Raw genomic sequence first — 14,422 nt, 5'->3', positions numbered from 1 at the left:
AAGATTCATTTGTGTTATGTTTGGTGCTAATGCATAAGTTGAGGGTCCAATTTCAAATCAAACTTTTGGAAACATATGGGTTTAAAAAAAAAGGGAGAAGAGAATTAGAGACAGAGACGGGTGAGTGACCAAAAAAAAAGTAAAAAACGTCTTTCTGTCATTTGTTTGTTTCTGTGGCTTTTTGTTCTCTCTGTTTTATGTTATTGTGTTTGTTTGTTTAAATATTTTTTTGTTCCTTTTTCCCCAATTTTTTTTTCATGATTCTTTTGAAGATTTTGATTTAGTTCTCTGAGGGAAGAGCTCATTGATAGAGATAATTTTATCATGCATAGAGGACACACAATCTTCAAGATGAGACATTGAATAGCACTGTCAAATTATTACCGTTGTACACTTGTCAGAGTTAATTACTTTGCCTTTTGTAACCCATTTTTAATATGTGTTATTTCAATTTCCAATCATGCTTTGTGTCGGAAATCTAATTAATCTCCTCACCGTGAGGTCCTCACGTTATTAACTCATACTAGTATTTGATTGTTTTGTTCTTCTTCCAACTTTATAAAGGAAAAGCTTATGGTACTACTTCTATGAGCCCAACAATACATACTTCCATGAAACGAAAGATAGAAAAATTAGATGATCTAATAGAGATATACATTGAAATTTTTTTCAAAATTCAGTTGATATATATATACAAAAAACATAAATATTCATTTTCAAATGAATATGAATAACAAGAAAAACAAAACATATATATTATCAATTTCAAGATCGTGTTAGATGATATGTTGCGGTAACGAAGCGCTTAATGGTGGAAAGAGTTAGAGTATTGGATTTTGTAGTGTCTCCACTTCTTCTAATTGCATTGCACTTAGCTTCTTCTTTGCATAGATTGTGCAGACTATAGTAGCGCTTGCAGTTACACAGAAGCCGAGAACATTCACGACTATCTCCACAACCGAAAGCATGTGTCTCTCATCCGATGCAACTGCTAGTGTTCTTAGCATTATTCCCCTGCAAATAACCAAAAAAAAAGTACACCAATCTAAGATTCTGCAGAAACATGTCTGAACACAGAGACAGGAGACAGAGAGAGAGAGGGAGGCATATACGTGTAAATTGAGACAAAGATCTCAGGAACCATTCCAACAAGAGAGCCTAAGATGTAAGGACCGTAGTGAACTCCAGTCGCTAATGCGCAGTAGTTGTAGATCATGTAAGGGAATGGAGAGACACGGATTAGTGCGACTGCTTGAAACTGATGAAACCATGTTCCTTCACCGGCAGCTCTAAGTATGGCTGCTTTTTTCGGGTATTGCTTCAACCATTCCTGCACAAAAAGACCACGAAGAAAAGGGTCAAAATTGATCATCTAATGGTACAAACTTAACAAGGTTGCAAGCCAAAGAGTGCACAAGATCCAAGTGTTTGAGATGATGCTTACTTGCATCTTGTGGAGAAAGAGATGTCCGATTAAGAAAGGAAGAGTAACACCAATTGATGCTGCTGACAAAATCAAAAGAAACCCCTTTCCGTAACCAAACGTAAGTCCTGCCATCCACATGGAAGGAGAAGAGGGAAGAAGAATGCTTGGGAACAATGCTACCGAGGCAAAGAGTAGAAGACCAAGAACCGGGATGCTGAAAGTTCCTCTCACCCATTTTATAAACGGAATCAGTTCCTGAAAACGTAAAACACATCAAGCACATATGAGGATATATACTTGACGTTTCATAACATAAGAGACCAACTCTATTAGGCTATCACAAATCTCAACAATTGCATAGTTTACAAACATCAAAATGGATCCCTTTATTAACACATACACAGAAATAGTGCAAATCCATATAAAAATTATTTACATTCGAACTTAACGCTGGTGAGCTGCAATGGAGTATAAAGACATCAGCCACGCCATAGGCCACCCATTATTAAACAATGTTTCTAGCATCACAAATGAACATGTCAAACTAATTCTGGAACAAGCAAAACATAGTCGATTGAGAAACACCAGACAGAGCTCATGAATGATAGACAAATTAGCAAACCACAGACACATAATTGGACGAAAGTTTCAAACTTTAGTGGCTGAGCTCACAAATCATAAGACATAAGAACCCTAATTTAAATCAGAAGAAACTAGACTCCTTTACGCAAACCCTAATTCCAATCAAATGTAACCATATAAGCAATCAGATCTTCGAAAAAAAGAAAAAGAAAAAAACGAACCTTTTCGATTAAAAAGGGACCAATCCATTTGATAATAACAAAAGCCAAAGAACCCAAAAAAGCGACCAAGGAGATCAATTTCACCCAGAACCAAACAGAAGTAACGGATCCAATCGAACAACCAGATGACGATTCTGATTCCGACGATGATCCTTCTTCTTCATCAGATCCTCCTCTCAATTTAACATAATCACCGTTTTCGGAATCTTCGACTCTCAATTTCAGCTCAGGCACCGTCGCATCGACGCCATTGCTGTACGTCATAGATCGAGAGAGCGAAGATTTCCCCCTCCCAAACAAAAAAAATGAACCCTTTTTCCCCCAAACAAAAAAAAAAACTCGAGAAGCTTCTCTCCGTCAGATTCGTTATGCGACTCTGTTTTTTTTATATTCTTCGGTTTCGTTAGAGTATGAAGAGAATGAGACCGTTAGATCAAAATGGTGGTGGTGATCGGAGAGAGAGAGCGAAGCGAATTGGGTTTTAGAAGAAAGCATCTGAATCCATTATTATTATATTATTCCCTTTTTATATTATGTTTTACTTTAAAAAAAAATAAAAAAGAATAATATCCCAATAATTAGGTGGTGGTTTACTTCAAATTATTAAACCGGACAAGTGGAGACATATGATTGGGTAATAGCTGTTGCTCACGAAGCACCGATATGTGTATAACTTATTAAGCGAGTTGTGTTGCTTGAGTTCCCCCTTCGCTTTGCCGTCACGGTGGGTACATCGTACATGATGTATGTTCCTTATTGATGAATTATATAAAATATAACTAGTTTTGGATAAGAGATGCTTAAGCAAATTATACAATTATACGACTAAATCATTGATATTTAGTTGCTTCAAAGCGAAAGCATAAAAGAGAGAAAGAGGGAAAACAAGACAATGAAAAGCAACCAAAAGATCCAAAATTAGAACAAATTCCTTAAATTATATAAGATTCCTTTCTTTCTTTTTATAACAAAATTATAAGTTTTTCTTGTAAGTGGACATTTTGTATGGTAATAATAATATAGATAGCTACGTTTTGAAATTATAATACTTAATTAACACCAATGACGAGCATATATTAATATATCGTAAGATTTTTGTTTTTTAGCCGTTTCTTGACATAAGTCAATTTCAAATATAGAAATTGACAGATTAACCTATATTTGGTTGGTTATGGTCTTGTATATGGGCTAATCGATACATACAAATTAACAAAATAAAACAAACGAAGGTGATGGAGATCATAATTATCGGATCCATCATAGTATACTAGTGTGCTAGAGTTGTAAAATACAAAATCGGTTTGAAGAAAAAAACGAGAAGAGTCGTTTGCTGAAGATACAAATTCAAATGCACGTTCAGTTTTTTTAACTAACAAAGAACGTGAGTTTGTTTAGGCTCAGGCTCAGCTGGACTCGTTATTTACTGTCTGCAGACACCCTTTGCGTGAATCACCTAATCAGTTGTGATGTCCACCCGAGTGTTTTTGTAGTATAAAATCTACCGTTATCATGTACGTACGCGCCTTAGTATCATAGTATCACATTCTCAATCAAAATCAAAATCAAAAAGAGCGACTGACTGACTAAAACGCGTCAGGACAAACGCGCCACTTTCTTTCTTTTATCCACTGTTACGTCACCGTCCAACCAGCTAAGCCTGTCCCCACAAACCAAACCCGGTTACACATAAACCGGTTTTCATCTATTCACGAACTGAAAACAAAACTTTATCGTAATCCACAAACACCCAAAAAAAAAAAGTTGACAACCCCACCCATTTTATATCCACTTTTTAATACTATCATATCACATTAAAAAAAAAAAAAAAAACTTCCAATCACAACCGTTGATTTGTAAAACGATGACTTCATCACTCCCCATTTCCTTTCATCGAACGAATATTATAAGACGATCCATAAAATCTCCCCGTGCACCTTACCGCATATGAATAAAACCATTTCGACCACATAGACAAAATGCAAAAGAACCAAAAGAGAGTCTGGTTTCTGTTTTGTCTAAATTTTTTCTCTCTGGCGAAAAAGCTAAAGAGGTTTTCGGTTACGGTCTCGGTCTCCGATCATATCACGAAACTTCTTTTTTCGGTAATTCTCAGTGATTAAATACCGTGTGAGAGATATTTTCTTTACGAGAGAGACTTGTCGCCGCCGGGAAACTAAAGCTTAGAGAGATATCGGAAACTTTGTTCTCCGCCAGCTGAAGTTTGGGTCGGAATTAGGTAAAATTATTAATTTATCTTTTTTGGTTTTGTTCTGTTCCGATTTGTGTGTTCTTCGTTTGATTCCTTAAGTTTTTTGATAGTGAAGATTAAATTAATTCGAAGAAACTAAAAAGACTTATCTCGACAAAAAAAAAAAAAAAAAACTAAAAAGACTTATCTCTTTATGCGCCGTGAGGGTAAAATAGTCTTTTTGACTTACACGCTGACCTGGTCGTGAGTGTGTTTGTCAAAATGACGGATTTACACTTCAACTTTATTCAAGAGTCCCATGGGCATTTTCGTCATAAATAATTTTTTAGTCTTTTTTTCTGGCGTAAGTAACAAGCCAAGAATCTTCCATTTTTCTAATTCTATCGATTTTGTCAATCTTCCTTTATTTTCTCGGCGATTCTATCAAAGGAGGAGAGTCATAAGTTACATAATTAAAATAAAAACCCTAACCCTAATTCCAAATTCTGCATCTGTTCTTCAATTCACAAATCTGTGTTTTTTTTTTAATTGCAGTAAGATTTCGATTTTAGAATTCGAAAGATTTCAATTATGGGTTCTGAGCAAAACGACGGCACAAGCTTCTGTCCTTCAGAGCCAAAGCTCTGCGTCAATGGCTGTGGCTTCTTCGGAAGTCCATCGAACATGAACCTCTGTTCCAAATGCTACAGAGACATCCTAGCCGAGGAGGAGCAAGCCGCTTCTGCTAAAGCCGCCGTCGAGAAATCCCTAAACCCTAATAAACCCAAACTCCAACTGCAACAGAGCAGCACTCCCGGCGTTGTTATCGAATCTGGCTCCTCGTCAACGAGCGGCGGCGAAGCAGCTCCGGTGGATCCGCCGAAACCGACGGCGACTAGATGCTTGAGCTGTAACAAGAAAGTGGGCGTGACGGGTTTCAAGTGTAAGTGTGGGAGCACTTTCTGTGGTGCTCATAGATATCCAGAGAGCCATGACTGTGAATTCGATTTCAAAGGAGTGGCTAGAGAAGCTATTGCTAAGGCTAATCCTGTCGTCAAGGCTGATAAGGTTGAGAGGATATGATTTGGTAATAACAACCAAAGAAAACGAAACTGGTGTCTGTTGTCTTTGTTTTTAATATGTCTCGTGATGTTGGTTGCTTTGGCTCTTTTTTATTTATATTTCGTCTGCTCTTGTTATGGTTTGATTTGCTCTCTAGGGTTTCTTAGGAATTTAGGTTATGCTATTTTATGTGATTTTCATGATTTGGAACGCTGGATTTGTTGTTCTGTAATAAAAAGTGTTGGTTATATTATTATATCAGAAATCTTTATCGTTTGAGCTTACTTCTTTTCTTACCTGGAGGAAGTTGAATCCGTTTGAAGTTGTTGGATTCTCTTGGTTTGTTTATAGGGTAAGTCATGAACAAGTTTGGTTTTTGTATGTAGCTTATGGTGGATAAAAGTGAGTAGCTTGATTGTTCTGAAACTGAAGTCAGAATGTTATGCATCTTACTTCTTCATATCTGGAGGAAGTTAAAATCGTTTGAAGTTGTAGGATTCTCTTGGTTTGTGTATAGTGAAGAAGTTGGGGTTTGTATGTAGTTTATGGTGGATAGACTGCGTAGCATGATTGTTCTGAAACTGAAGGTATCGTCTAGAGAGTTTATATCAGACTATCAGTCTTCTTGTTGATGCTTCTTACTTCTTATCTGAAGGAAGTTGAACCGTTTGAAGTTGTAGGATTCTCTTGGTAGGTTTAAAGAGGACTTATGAACAAGTTTGGGTTTGTATGTAGCTGATGATGGATAAAGTGTGTAGCTTTATAGTTCTGAAACTTAAGATATCGTCTAGGGAGTGTATCTGTATCGAACCGTGGAAGATACCTCTGGCTTGTTTATAGGGGAGTTATCAAAAAGTGGGGTTTGTGTATAGCTTATGGTGGCTGAAGTTTGTAACTTGATAGTTCTGAAACTGAAGATGTCGTGTAGGGTTTCTACATTGAACCATGGAAGAGTTGCATGTCTTTAATTTAGGTGTCCTGGATTGAATGAGTCATTGATTTTGTCTACTTTGTCTTAGCTCGGTTAAACGGTGTTCTTCTTACCTGTAGAAAGTTTGATTCATTTATAGGTGTAGTAGGACTTCGAATAAGTGTAGTTTGTAATATACCTTTGGTGTATTAATGACTGAAGTTGTCAAAGTAGTCTGTCTGCATCAAATCATGGAAGATTAAGAGATGTCTTGAAGTTTAGGTGATAGTATCCAGTGATGCTCGTACGATTCTTTTTATTGGCTTGTATGGTCTTTATATCTTTGGCGATATTTAGACTCTATGAAGAGGGTTTGATTAATAGGAGAAAGGGATTCAAAGCTGTAAACGATAACACGGTGTGTAGTTGAAACCGGAGGTCAGTTAAAACGGCTAATTGAATTAGCCAGTGGCCCAATGCAGATCCTTGAGTGGTGTGTATTGAACATGTCAACATCTACAATCAAGTGCAATAGTTGTCTCCGATCTGTTTTCTATTAAAGGAGTATCCATCAAAATTCATTAATGTTTTTGCAGGCTGCTGATATATGAACTAGATTTGATTTTCCAATACAGTTTTTAAACGAAATTAAAACTTCTATATCAAAACTGAGATTGCTTAACCTACGAGTTGAGATAGACTGTTCTTTGGTATGAACTAAAAAGAAGAAATTATATAACATGCGTTTTTGATATGGCAAACTGTTCTTTTCACTATCACTTCTTTGATGGTTACATTAAAAACCTTGGGTCCATTTTCCGAATCTTATCAAACAATTTACAAAAAGCAAAGAGAGAAAAAGTAATGCACTATAGTTGTCTGGATAAAATAACCTAACATATAAACATGTAGACTTTAAATTTTTCAACCTAACTGTGAATCATGTTTTGTACTTCTTTGCTTTAAGGCTTTAAATGTTTTCTCTTATATGTATATAAAAAAATGGAATAGTGGGGAGATGAAGACCTCATTGTGACATTACAACCTCTCGAAAACCACTTTCAGACCATGATGCAATATCAAATGATCTGACATTGCATCAGTTGTATAACCTTTCAGAACATATTTTGTGTTTGGTTTGCCTTTAGTTTTACAAGTCTAAGCATATCATTGTCCAATATGATCAATAATAAAATACATAATTCTGAAATTACAAAAGAGAAAATAAAAGGTGACCTTTTTATGTTTTAAAAAAGAGCAAAACTCTTTTGTTGGGTGAATATAACTCTCACTTTAGTAAGTCTGGACTAGTTGAGGAAGGCCCCTACATGGAGTACAAAATATAGTCTGAGTGCTTTGAATAAGTTTCCCTCTTTATACATGAATGCTGCAGTATATAAAGCACTACTAGAATGACAAAGAAAAAGGTTTCGTTTGACATCTGATTATGAAATATCAGAGATGTGTTAATTGAGTTAAGAACTCACTATTTTAATATTCATTAAATAGAGTTTGTTATGATCAGTGTTTTTAGTTTAGAAAAAATTATGATGTTTTGGAGTACGAATTTGTTCGAACAACTTTTTTTTTTTGTGCCGATTCACAAATTTACAGCTCAGAACCAATTTGATACATATTTTAGTTAAGCAATCTGTATAAGTTTTAGTATTACTAGATTCAACTCATCTCAAAACACCTTATATTAGTATATGTATTAAATATCCTTTACCCTTTAATGAATATTCAAAATAAATTGAATGGAAGATTCATCTTTTCAATTGGGGAGATTTGACAAATTAACTTTTTATTTCTATGGGGACCCTTGAAATCCCTTTATTGTTGTTATTGTCTTTTCTTTTCTTCCCTTTTTTTTCCTTTTCTCAGTCCAAAAACTTTTGTTCGTTTCAAATTTTTTCAATGTAAATCTTTCTCCTTTTGATTCTTCCTCTAATTATGCTTTAAAGAGACCAATTCAAATTTAATATTTAAAAACTCATTCAAAGATACTATACGGTGAAATGATAATATGATTATGAAACAATGTGATTGACTACATCGTGGACCAACAACTTATGTTATGTTAATATGGCCTTATGATAAAATCATATTGTTGATATGAAAAAAAACTACTAGAAAAGAAAAAACTATTGGTATTACTATTTTCTAAGAATAGTAAGCAAATTAAAATGGTGACATTACTCTCTCGTGACTGGAATTATAGTAAAAATAGTTAGAAGTAAAATTAAATGATTCACGCGGAAGAACAACAACAAACAAACAACGTACCGTAGTACAAAAACAAAGATAGAGAGAGAGAGAGGCCAACCCAGTGGGTAAATAACGGGACCAGTAAAGGGCATTTAAGTCAAAGCACGTTCAATCTTAAGTAAAGAACGGACCGCAACTTGTTGATGTTTGGTTTGGTTTGGTTTTTTTAACTGTGTGTCACGCCTCCCTTACACGATTCCCTTCACTTCACTCAACTCTCTCTCTCTCTCTCTCTTCTCTCTCATTTTGTTCTTTTGGAATTTTCCCGAGAAAAATTAAAATCCGAGCAAATAAAAGTAAAGGAATTTTCTCGGGAACTTATACTAATAAAGTTTTTGAGGAAACACGAGAGAAGAAATAAAGAGAACCTTCTCCTCTCTGTTCTTTTAGAATTTGTGTTTTGGATTTTATGCGTTTGAAGAAGAAGAAGAAGAAATGTCAACTACTTCAGGAAACGGAGCCGTAAATTACAGAAATGGGACTCATAGAAGCTCACTCAGAACTCAGCCCTCTTCTTCCAGTAGTCAGAAGCCTTCTGTCAAATCCAAGTCTGTCCTTAGAAAAAGCAGCCCCGCCGCTCTTGGTGGCTCTAAGTCTGGAAGCGGTGCCGACGCCGGTGGTAAAAAAAAAAATCTCCTCTGTTCATTTTTTTTTTCCCCTAGAAATTTCACTGTTTCGTTTATTTTGCTCCATAAAAATTGAAACTTTTTGATTCATGTGTTTGAGATGTTGGATTAAGCATGCTTATAATTTGGTATTGTGATTTTGTATTTTTAGTTCCTGGTAGAGTTCGAGTAGCCGTTAGATTAAGGCCACGCAATGGTGAGGAAATGATCGCTGATGCTGATTTTGCTGATTGTGTTGAGTTACAGCCTGAGGTACATTATTACTTTGTCCCGATCTTATTATATACTCTTAAAGTTTTTGTTTTTTTTTTTTGCTTTGAATTGTGGAGAGGAGCTAAATCTTGTCATGTTCTTGTTTGATTCTTTTAGCTTAAGAGGTTGAAACTCCGGAAAAACAACTGGGACACTGATACTTTTGAGTTTGATGAAGTGCTTACTGAGTACGCTTCACAGAAGAGGGTTTATGAAGTTGTGGCCAAACCTGTTGTGGAGGTATGTATTAGATGTGTACTACTAGACCTTCATCAAGTTCCAGAGTTTTTAAACTGTTCTGTTCTCAAAGATGAATTTGAGTCTTATGTGTAGGGTGTTTTGGATGGTTACAATGGGACAATTATGGCGTATGGTCAGACCGGTACTGGTAAGACATATACTCTTGGGCAGCTCGGGGAAGAAGACGTTGCTGATCGTGGTATTATGGTCCGTGCTATGGAGGATATTTTAGCTGAAGTCTCTTTGGAGACTGATTCCATCTCTGTCTCTTATATGCAGGTGGGTTATATTTCTCTGTATTGTTATACTTTTAAGTCTCTCTCGTGTGAGTTCTTGGAAAGTCTTCTTGATGTGTTTGTTTGCTTGATACAAACATGCAGCTTTATATGGAGACTGTACAAGACCTTCTTGATCCGTCTAATGATAACATTGCCATAGTTGAGGATCCGAAAAGTGGAGATGTTTCTCTGCCAGGTGCCACCTTGGTCGAAATTAGAGATCAACAAAGCTTCTTGGAACTACTGCAACTCGGAGAAGCTCACCGGTTCGCTGCTAACACCAAATTGAACACTGAGTCATCTCGTAGTCATGCTATCTTAATGGTGAACATAATTTTATTGATCCTGATTTTTGCTTGAAGAGTTGTTGGTTATATAAACTTGCATATTCATTAGCCAACTATATATTGCAGGTAAATGTCAGGCGTTCTTTGAAATCAAGTGAAAGTAATGGAAACTCCCATATGAATAAATCTCTCAAGCCTCCTGTTGTCCGGAAGGGAAAATTAGTTGTGGTGGATCTTGCTGGGTCTGAACGTATTAATAAATCAGGTTTATATTCTCAGTTAATGGAGTACCAATCTTTCTATATTCCTCATTTACACTTCGACAACTAACAACTTGAACTTCAACGTTATAGTGAACAACTTTGTGTGAATATTTATCTTTCTTTTTTTGTAACAGGAAGTGAAGGACATACACTAGAAGAAGCCAAATCTATCAATCTCTCTCTGAGCGCGCTGGGAAAATGCATCAATGCACTTGCTGAAAACAGTTCTCATGTTCCATTCCGTGATTCAAAGTTAACTAGATTGCTTAGAGATTCATTTGGAGGCAAGTTTGTCTCTGCTTTAGTGTGTGTATTTTGTATATCTTGGTATTAGACAATAATATAGGATGCTTTCCAATACTTACTATGTTGACTTGCTTGACATGTGGCCTATGATCTCAACAGGCACTGCAAGGACCTCCTTAGTTATTACGATTGGTCCATCACCACGTCATCGAGGGGAGACAACTAGCACTATAATGTTTGGGCAGAGGGTAGGGGGCTTATAGCTTTGGACTTCTATTTTGTTTTATTAAATCATTTTACGGTAAATGATATATGCAGACTGTTAGCAAGGCTCGAGGGGAGACAACTAGTTCACTGCTTGCTAGTTCAAAGTCTTGATTTGCTTATTTTGATGGCTACGTTTAACTTTTGGGTTTATCTATATAGGCTATGAAAGTGGAAAACATGGTGAAGTTAAAGGAAGAGTTTGATTACAAAAGCTTGTCTAGAAGACTAGAAGTACAACTAGACAATCTAATTGAGGAAAATGAAAGGCAGCAGAAAGCATTCGTTGATGAAGTCGAAAGAATAACCGTAGAGGCACATAACCAAATTGCTGAGGCTGAATCGAGATATGCCAATGCACTAGAGGTGAGTACTTTTTTGTAAGGTGTTGCAACAAGACTTTTGCTATTGAGATGTCTCTTTGGTTTGGTTTATGATTCAGTAATCATATCTTTGTGTAGGAGGAAAAGCAAAGGTATCAAAATGATTACATGGAATCAATAAAGAAGCTGGAGGAGAACTGGTCAAAGAATCAGAAAAAGCTGGCTGCTGAGAGACTTGCACTTGGAGAAAAAAATGGACTGGACATTACATCTAATGGAAATGTAATGCATGACATTTTGTTTACATTGCAGCTTTAGATTCATCATCTACTCAACCTTATTTACATATTTTTTTTTTCTTTTTCTTACAGAGATCAATAGCCCCAGCGATAGAGGAAGTCTCTGAACTGAAAAAGTTGCTTCAGAAAGAAGCTCAGTCGAAGATGGCGGCTGAAGAGGAAGTGAATAGGCTGAAACAGCAGCTCACTGAACTTAAAAAAGTGGAAGTATCAGGAAATTCCGAGATCATGAGACTCCACAAGATGTTGGAAAATGAGACACAACAAAAAGAAAAACTAGAAGGGGAAATAGCAACACTGCATTCTCAACTACTGCAATTGAGTCTTACTGCTGACGAGGTAAAGAACATAATATGGATCTTTCACATGAGCAAAAGCATGCTCCTTATGTATCAAATTGTTCCTGTTTTCCTTCATTCTTTATATATATATATTTTTGGCAGACTCGACGAAACCTTGAGCAACATGGTTCAGAGAAAACTTCTGGTGCTTTAAGACTTCCTCAGATTCAAGATCCAGGAAATGCTGAGAAACCTCCTGTAGCTAGACTGTTTGAACAAGGTATTTGCTGACGTTTCACACCATCAGTTGGTCGTTACTAGTTACTAGTTACATTACTGCAAAACATATATAACACCTTGTACATGTTTGCCTCTTGAAGTGGGGTTGCAAAAGATCTTGTCTCTGCTTGAAGCTGATGATGCTGATGTGCGGATTCATGCTGTCAAAGTGGTAGCAAATCTGGCTGCCGAAGGTGTCTTTTCGCAATCATCATCCTTTTAACTTTTATTTTTATTGCTACCATTTCAAGGGCTCATTGTTTCAATTATTGTATGTAACACCAGAGGCAAACCAGCAACAAATTGTGGAAGCTGGTGGTCTCACCTCCTTGCTGATGCTTCTGAAAAATACAGAAGATGAGACCATTCACAGAGTTGCAGCTGGTGCTATCGCTAATCTTGCAATGAATGGTAAAAAAAATTGTGGTTCTCATGAGTTAAAATTGTTTAGTTGGTCACAGTATCATTAGTACTTTGTTTATGAAACCAAGTCCTAATTACTCTTCTTATTCACAGAAACAAACCAAGAACTGATCATGGATCAAGGAGGCATCGGTTTATTGGCCTCAACAGCAGCCAATGCTGAAGATCCTCAGACCCTCAGGATGGTTGCTGGAGCAATTGCAAATCTATGTGGAAACGGTATTTTCGATTCACCTCTCATTTCCACTTTATTATGAAAAGGAACTCACAAGTCTATATTTATACACGCAGATAAATTGCAGACAAAGCTAAGATCAGAAGGTGGGATTGCAGCTTTGTTGGGAATGGTCAGATGTGGACATCCTGATGTTCTTGCACAAGTTGCTCGCGGGATCGCAAACTTTGCGAAATGCGAGTCAAGAGCATCTACACAAGGTAACAAACCTTATTGAACTAGTTTATCCAAAATATTATCTTTGGCAAACGTGAAACGTTTCAATGCGTCACTGAGCAGGAACTAAAAGAGGGAAATCACTATTAATAGAAGACGGTGCACTCTCTTGGATTGTACAAAATGCCAAAACCGAAACTGCAGCCATAAGACGACACATCGAGTTAGCTCTATGTCACTTAGCACAACACGGTAAGTGTGTTCTGTAATTCTGTTCATATATACATACACATCGAGTTAGCTCTGTGAACATGGCCCATTGTAACACGTAATATTGATGTTTTTGCAGAAGGAAATGCGAAAGAGATGGTGAAGGAAGGAGCTATATGGGAGCTGGTGAGGATCTCAAGAGACTGTTCGAGAGAAGACATAAGAAGTCTTGCTCATAGGACTCTCACTTCAAGTCCCACTTTCCTCACTGAACTCAGACGTCTTCGTGTTGACATCCGATAAGCTGGTTTCATGCCTAACTTAACCGAACCGAATCGCGGTATAAATAACATTCTACCGGAATTTTGAGATGAAGATTTGTCTGGTTTTGTTTTTGTTTTATCTTGGGTTTAGTAGGCTGCTGGTTTGTGGTTTTCATCGTGGCTTTTGGCATTTATTTTATTTTTGTTGTTTGGGGTTGAATGTGTAAATTATTTTTCTGGTGGGTTTTGTTTGTGTATAAAATGTCGTAGTGAAAATTGAAATAAATATCAAAGAGTAATGTTGAGTTTTCCACACTTTAATATAAAAAAAAACAACTATACAGATAACAGATTCATATATAACTGTGCACAATTAACAACAAATGTGTTAAAAACATATATTTTCTTGTTACTCAGACACTTTACTTTATACTTATGTTTTATTTTATTATTCTTAATTGTATCATCTGGACGTAGGTGCATACATACAGAAGTTCCGCAATAGTAGTTTGAAAAAGAAAAAGAAAAAAAATCAATAGTATTTTTAATTCATTTATTCGTGCGTGCATGCATGCAAGTTAATTATAGAAGTGTTATGGTATAATACTGTTGTTTCGTCTAATAACTAAATAATTATTCATCTGCTAATATGCATTTATACATTCAATCTTTTTCTTTCACACAAAGATACTATAAAACAAGTATATGGATTTTTATGGAGAACAACTGTTGCCTGTTGGCAGGGCCGGCTTGAACATCGACTACACCCTGTGACGGGACAGGCAAACATAATTACAGCTCAGTCACGCGAAGATTTGAACCATAACTCGGGCTTCTCAC

The 14,422-nt window shown here is 36.3% G+C and overlaps 3 protein-coding genes across 3 annotated transcripts; 2 read left to right on the top strand and 1 right to left on the bottom strand.

Moving 5' to 3' along the window:
* Window positions 1-637: 637 nt before the first annotated feature.
* Window positions 638-2,769, bottom strand: LOC104755513 (uncharacterized). The gene is made up of 4 exons (XM_010477914.2): window positions 2,230-2,769; window positions 1,445-1,681; window positions 1,113-1,330; window positions 638-1,014 (listed from the first exon to the last, which is right to left on the bottom strand). Exons 1-4 carry the CDS (start codon window positions 2,491-2,493, stop codon window positions 822-824), a joined length of 912 nt encoding a protein of 303 aa, XP_010476216.2. The 5' UTR covers window positions 2,494-2,769; the 3' UTR covers window positions 638-821.
* Window positions 2,770-3,944: 1,175 nt separating this feature from the next.
* On the top strand, window positions 3,945-5,735 carry LOC104755512 (zinc finger A20 and AN1 domain-containing stress-associated protein 1). The gene is made up of 2 exons (XM_010477913.2): window positions 3,945-4,465; window positions 4,973-5,735. The coding sequence occupies exon 2, from the start codon at window positions 5,009-5,011 to the stop codon at window positions 5,498-5,500; it is 492 nt and encodes a 163-aa protein (XP_010476215.1). The 5' UTR covers window positions 3,945-4,465; window positions 4,973-5,008; the 3' UTR covers window positions 5,501-5,735.
* Window positions 5,736-8,606: 2,871 nt separating this feature from the next.
* LOC104755511 (kinesin-like protein KIN-UA) lies at window positions 8,607-13,994 on the top strand. The gene is made up of 18 exons (XM_010477912.3): window positions 8,607-9,276; window positions 9,435-9,535; window positions 9,653-9,775; window positions 9,869-10,054; window positions 10,156-10,377; window positions 10,467-10,605; window positions 10,738-10,887; window positions 11,009-11,097; window positions 11,276-11,479; window positions 11,575-11,718; window positions 11,808-12,074; window positions 12,179-12,296; window positions 12,397-12,489; window positions 12,581-12,706; window positions 12,812-12,937; window positions 13,010-13,153; window positions 13,233-13,361; window positions 13,459-13,994. The coding sequence occupies exons 1-18, from the start codon at window positions 9,093-9,095 to the stop codon at window positions 13,620-13,622; spliced, it is 2,709 nt and encodes a 902-aa protein (XP_010476214.1). The 5' UTR covers window positions 8,607-9,092; the 3' UTR covers window positions 13,623-13,994.
* The last annotated feature ends 428 nt before the right edge of the window (window positions 13,995-14,422 follow it).

Source organism: Camelina sativa, chromosome 17 (genome assembly GCF_030686135.1).
Source record: "Camelina sativa cultivar CO46 ecotype springtype chromosome 17, ASM3068613v1".
Taxonomy (NCBI): domain Eukaryota; kingdom Viridiplantae; phylum Streptophyta; class Magnoliopsida; order Brassicales; family Brassicaceae; genus Camelina; species Camelina sativa.
The sequence above is the reverse complement of the archived record's forward strand: the minus strand, read 5'-3'. Positions and strand labels throughout refer to the sequence as shown.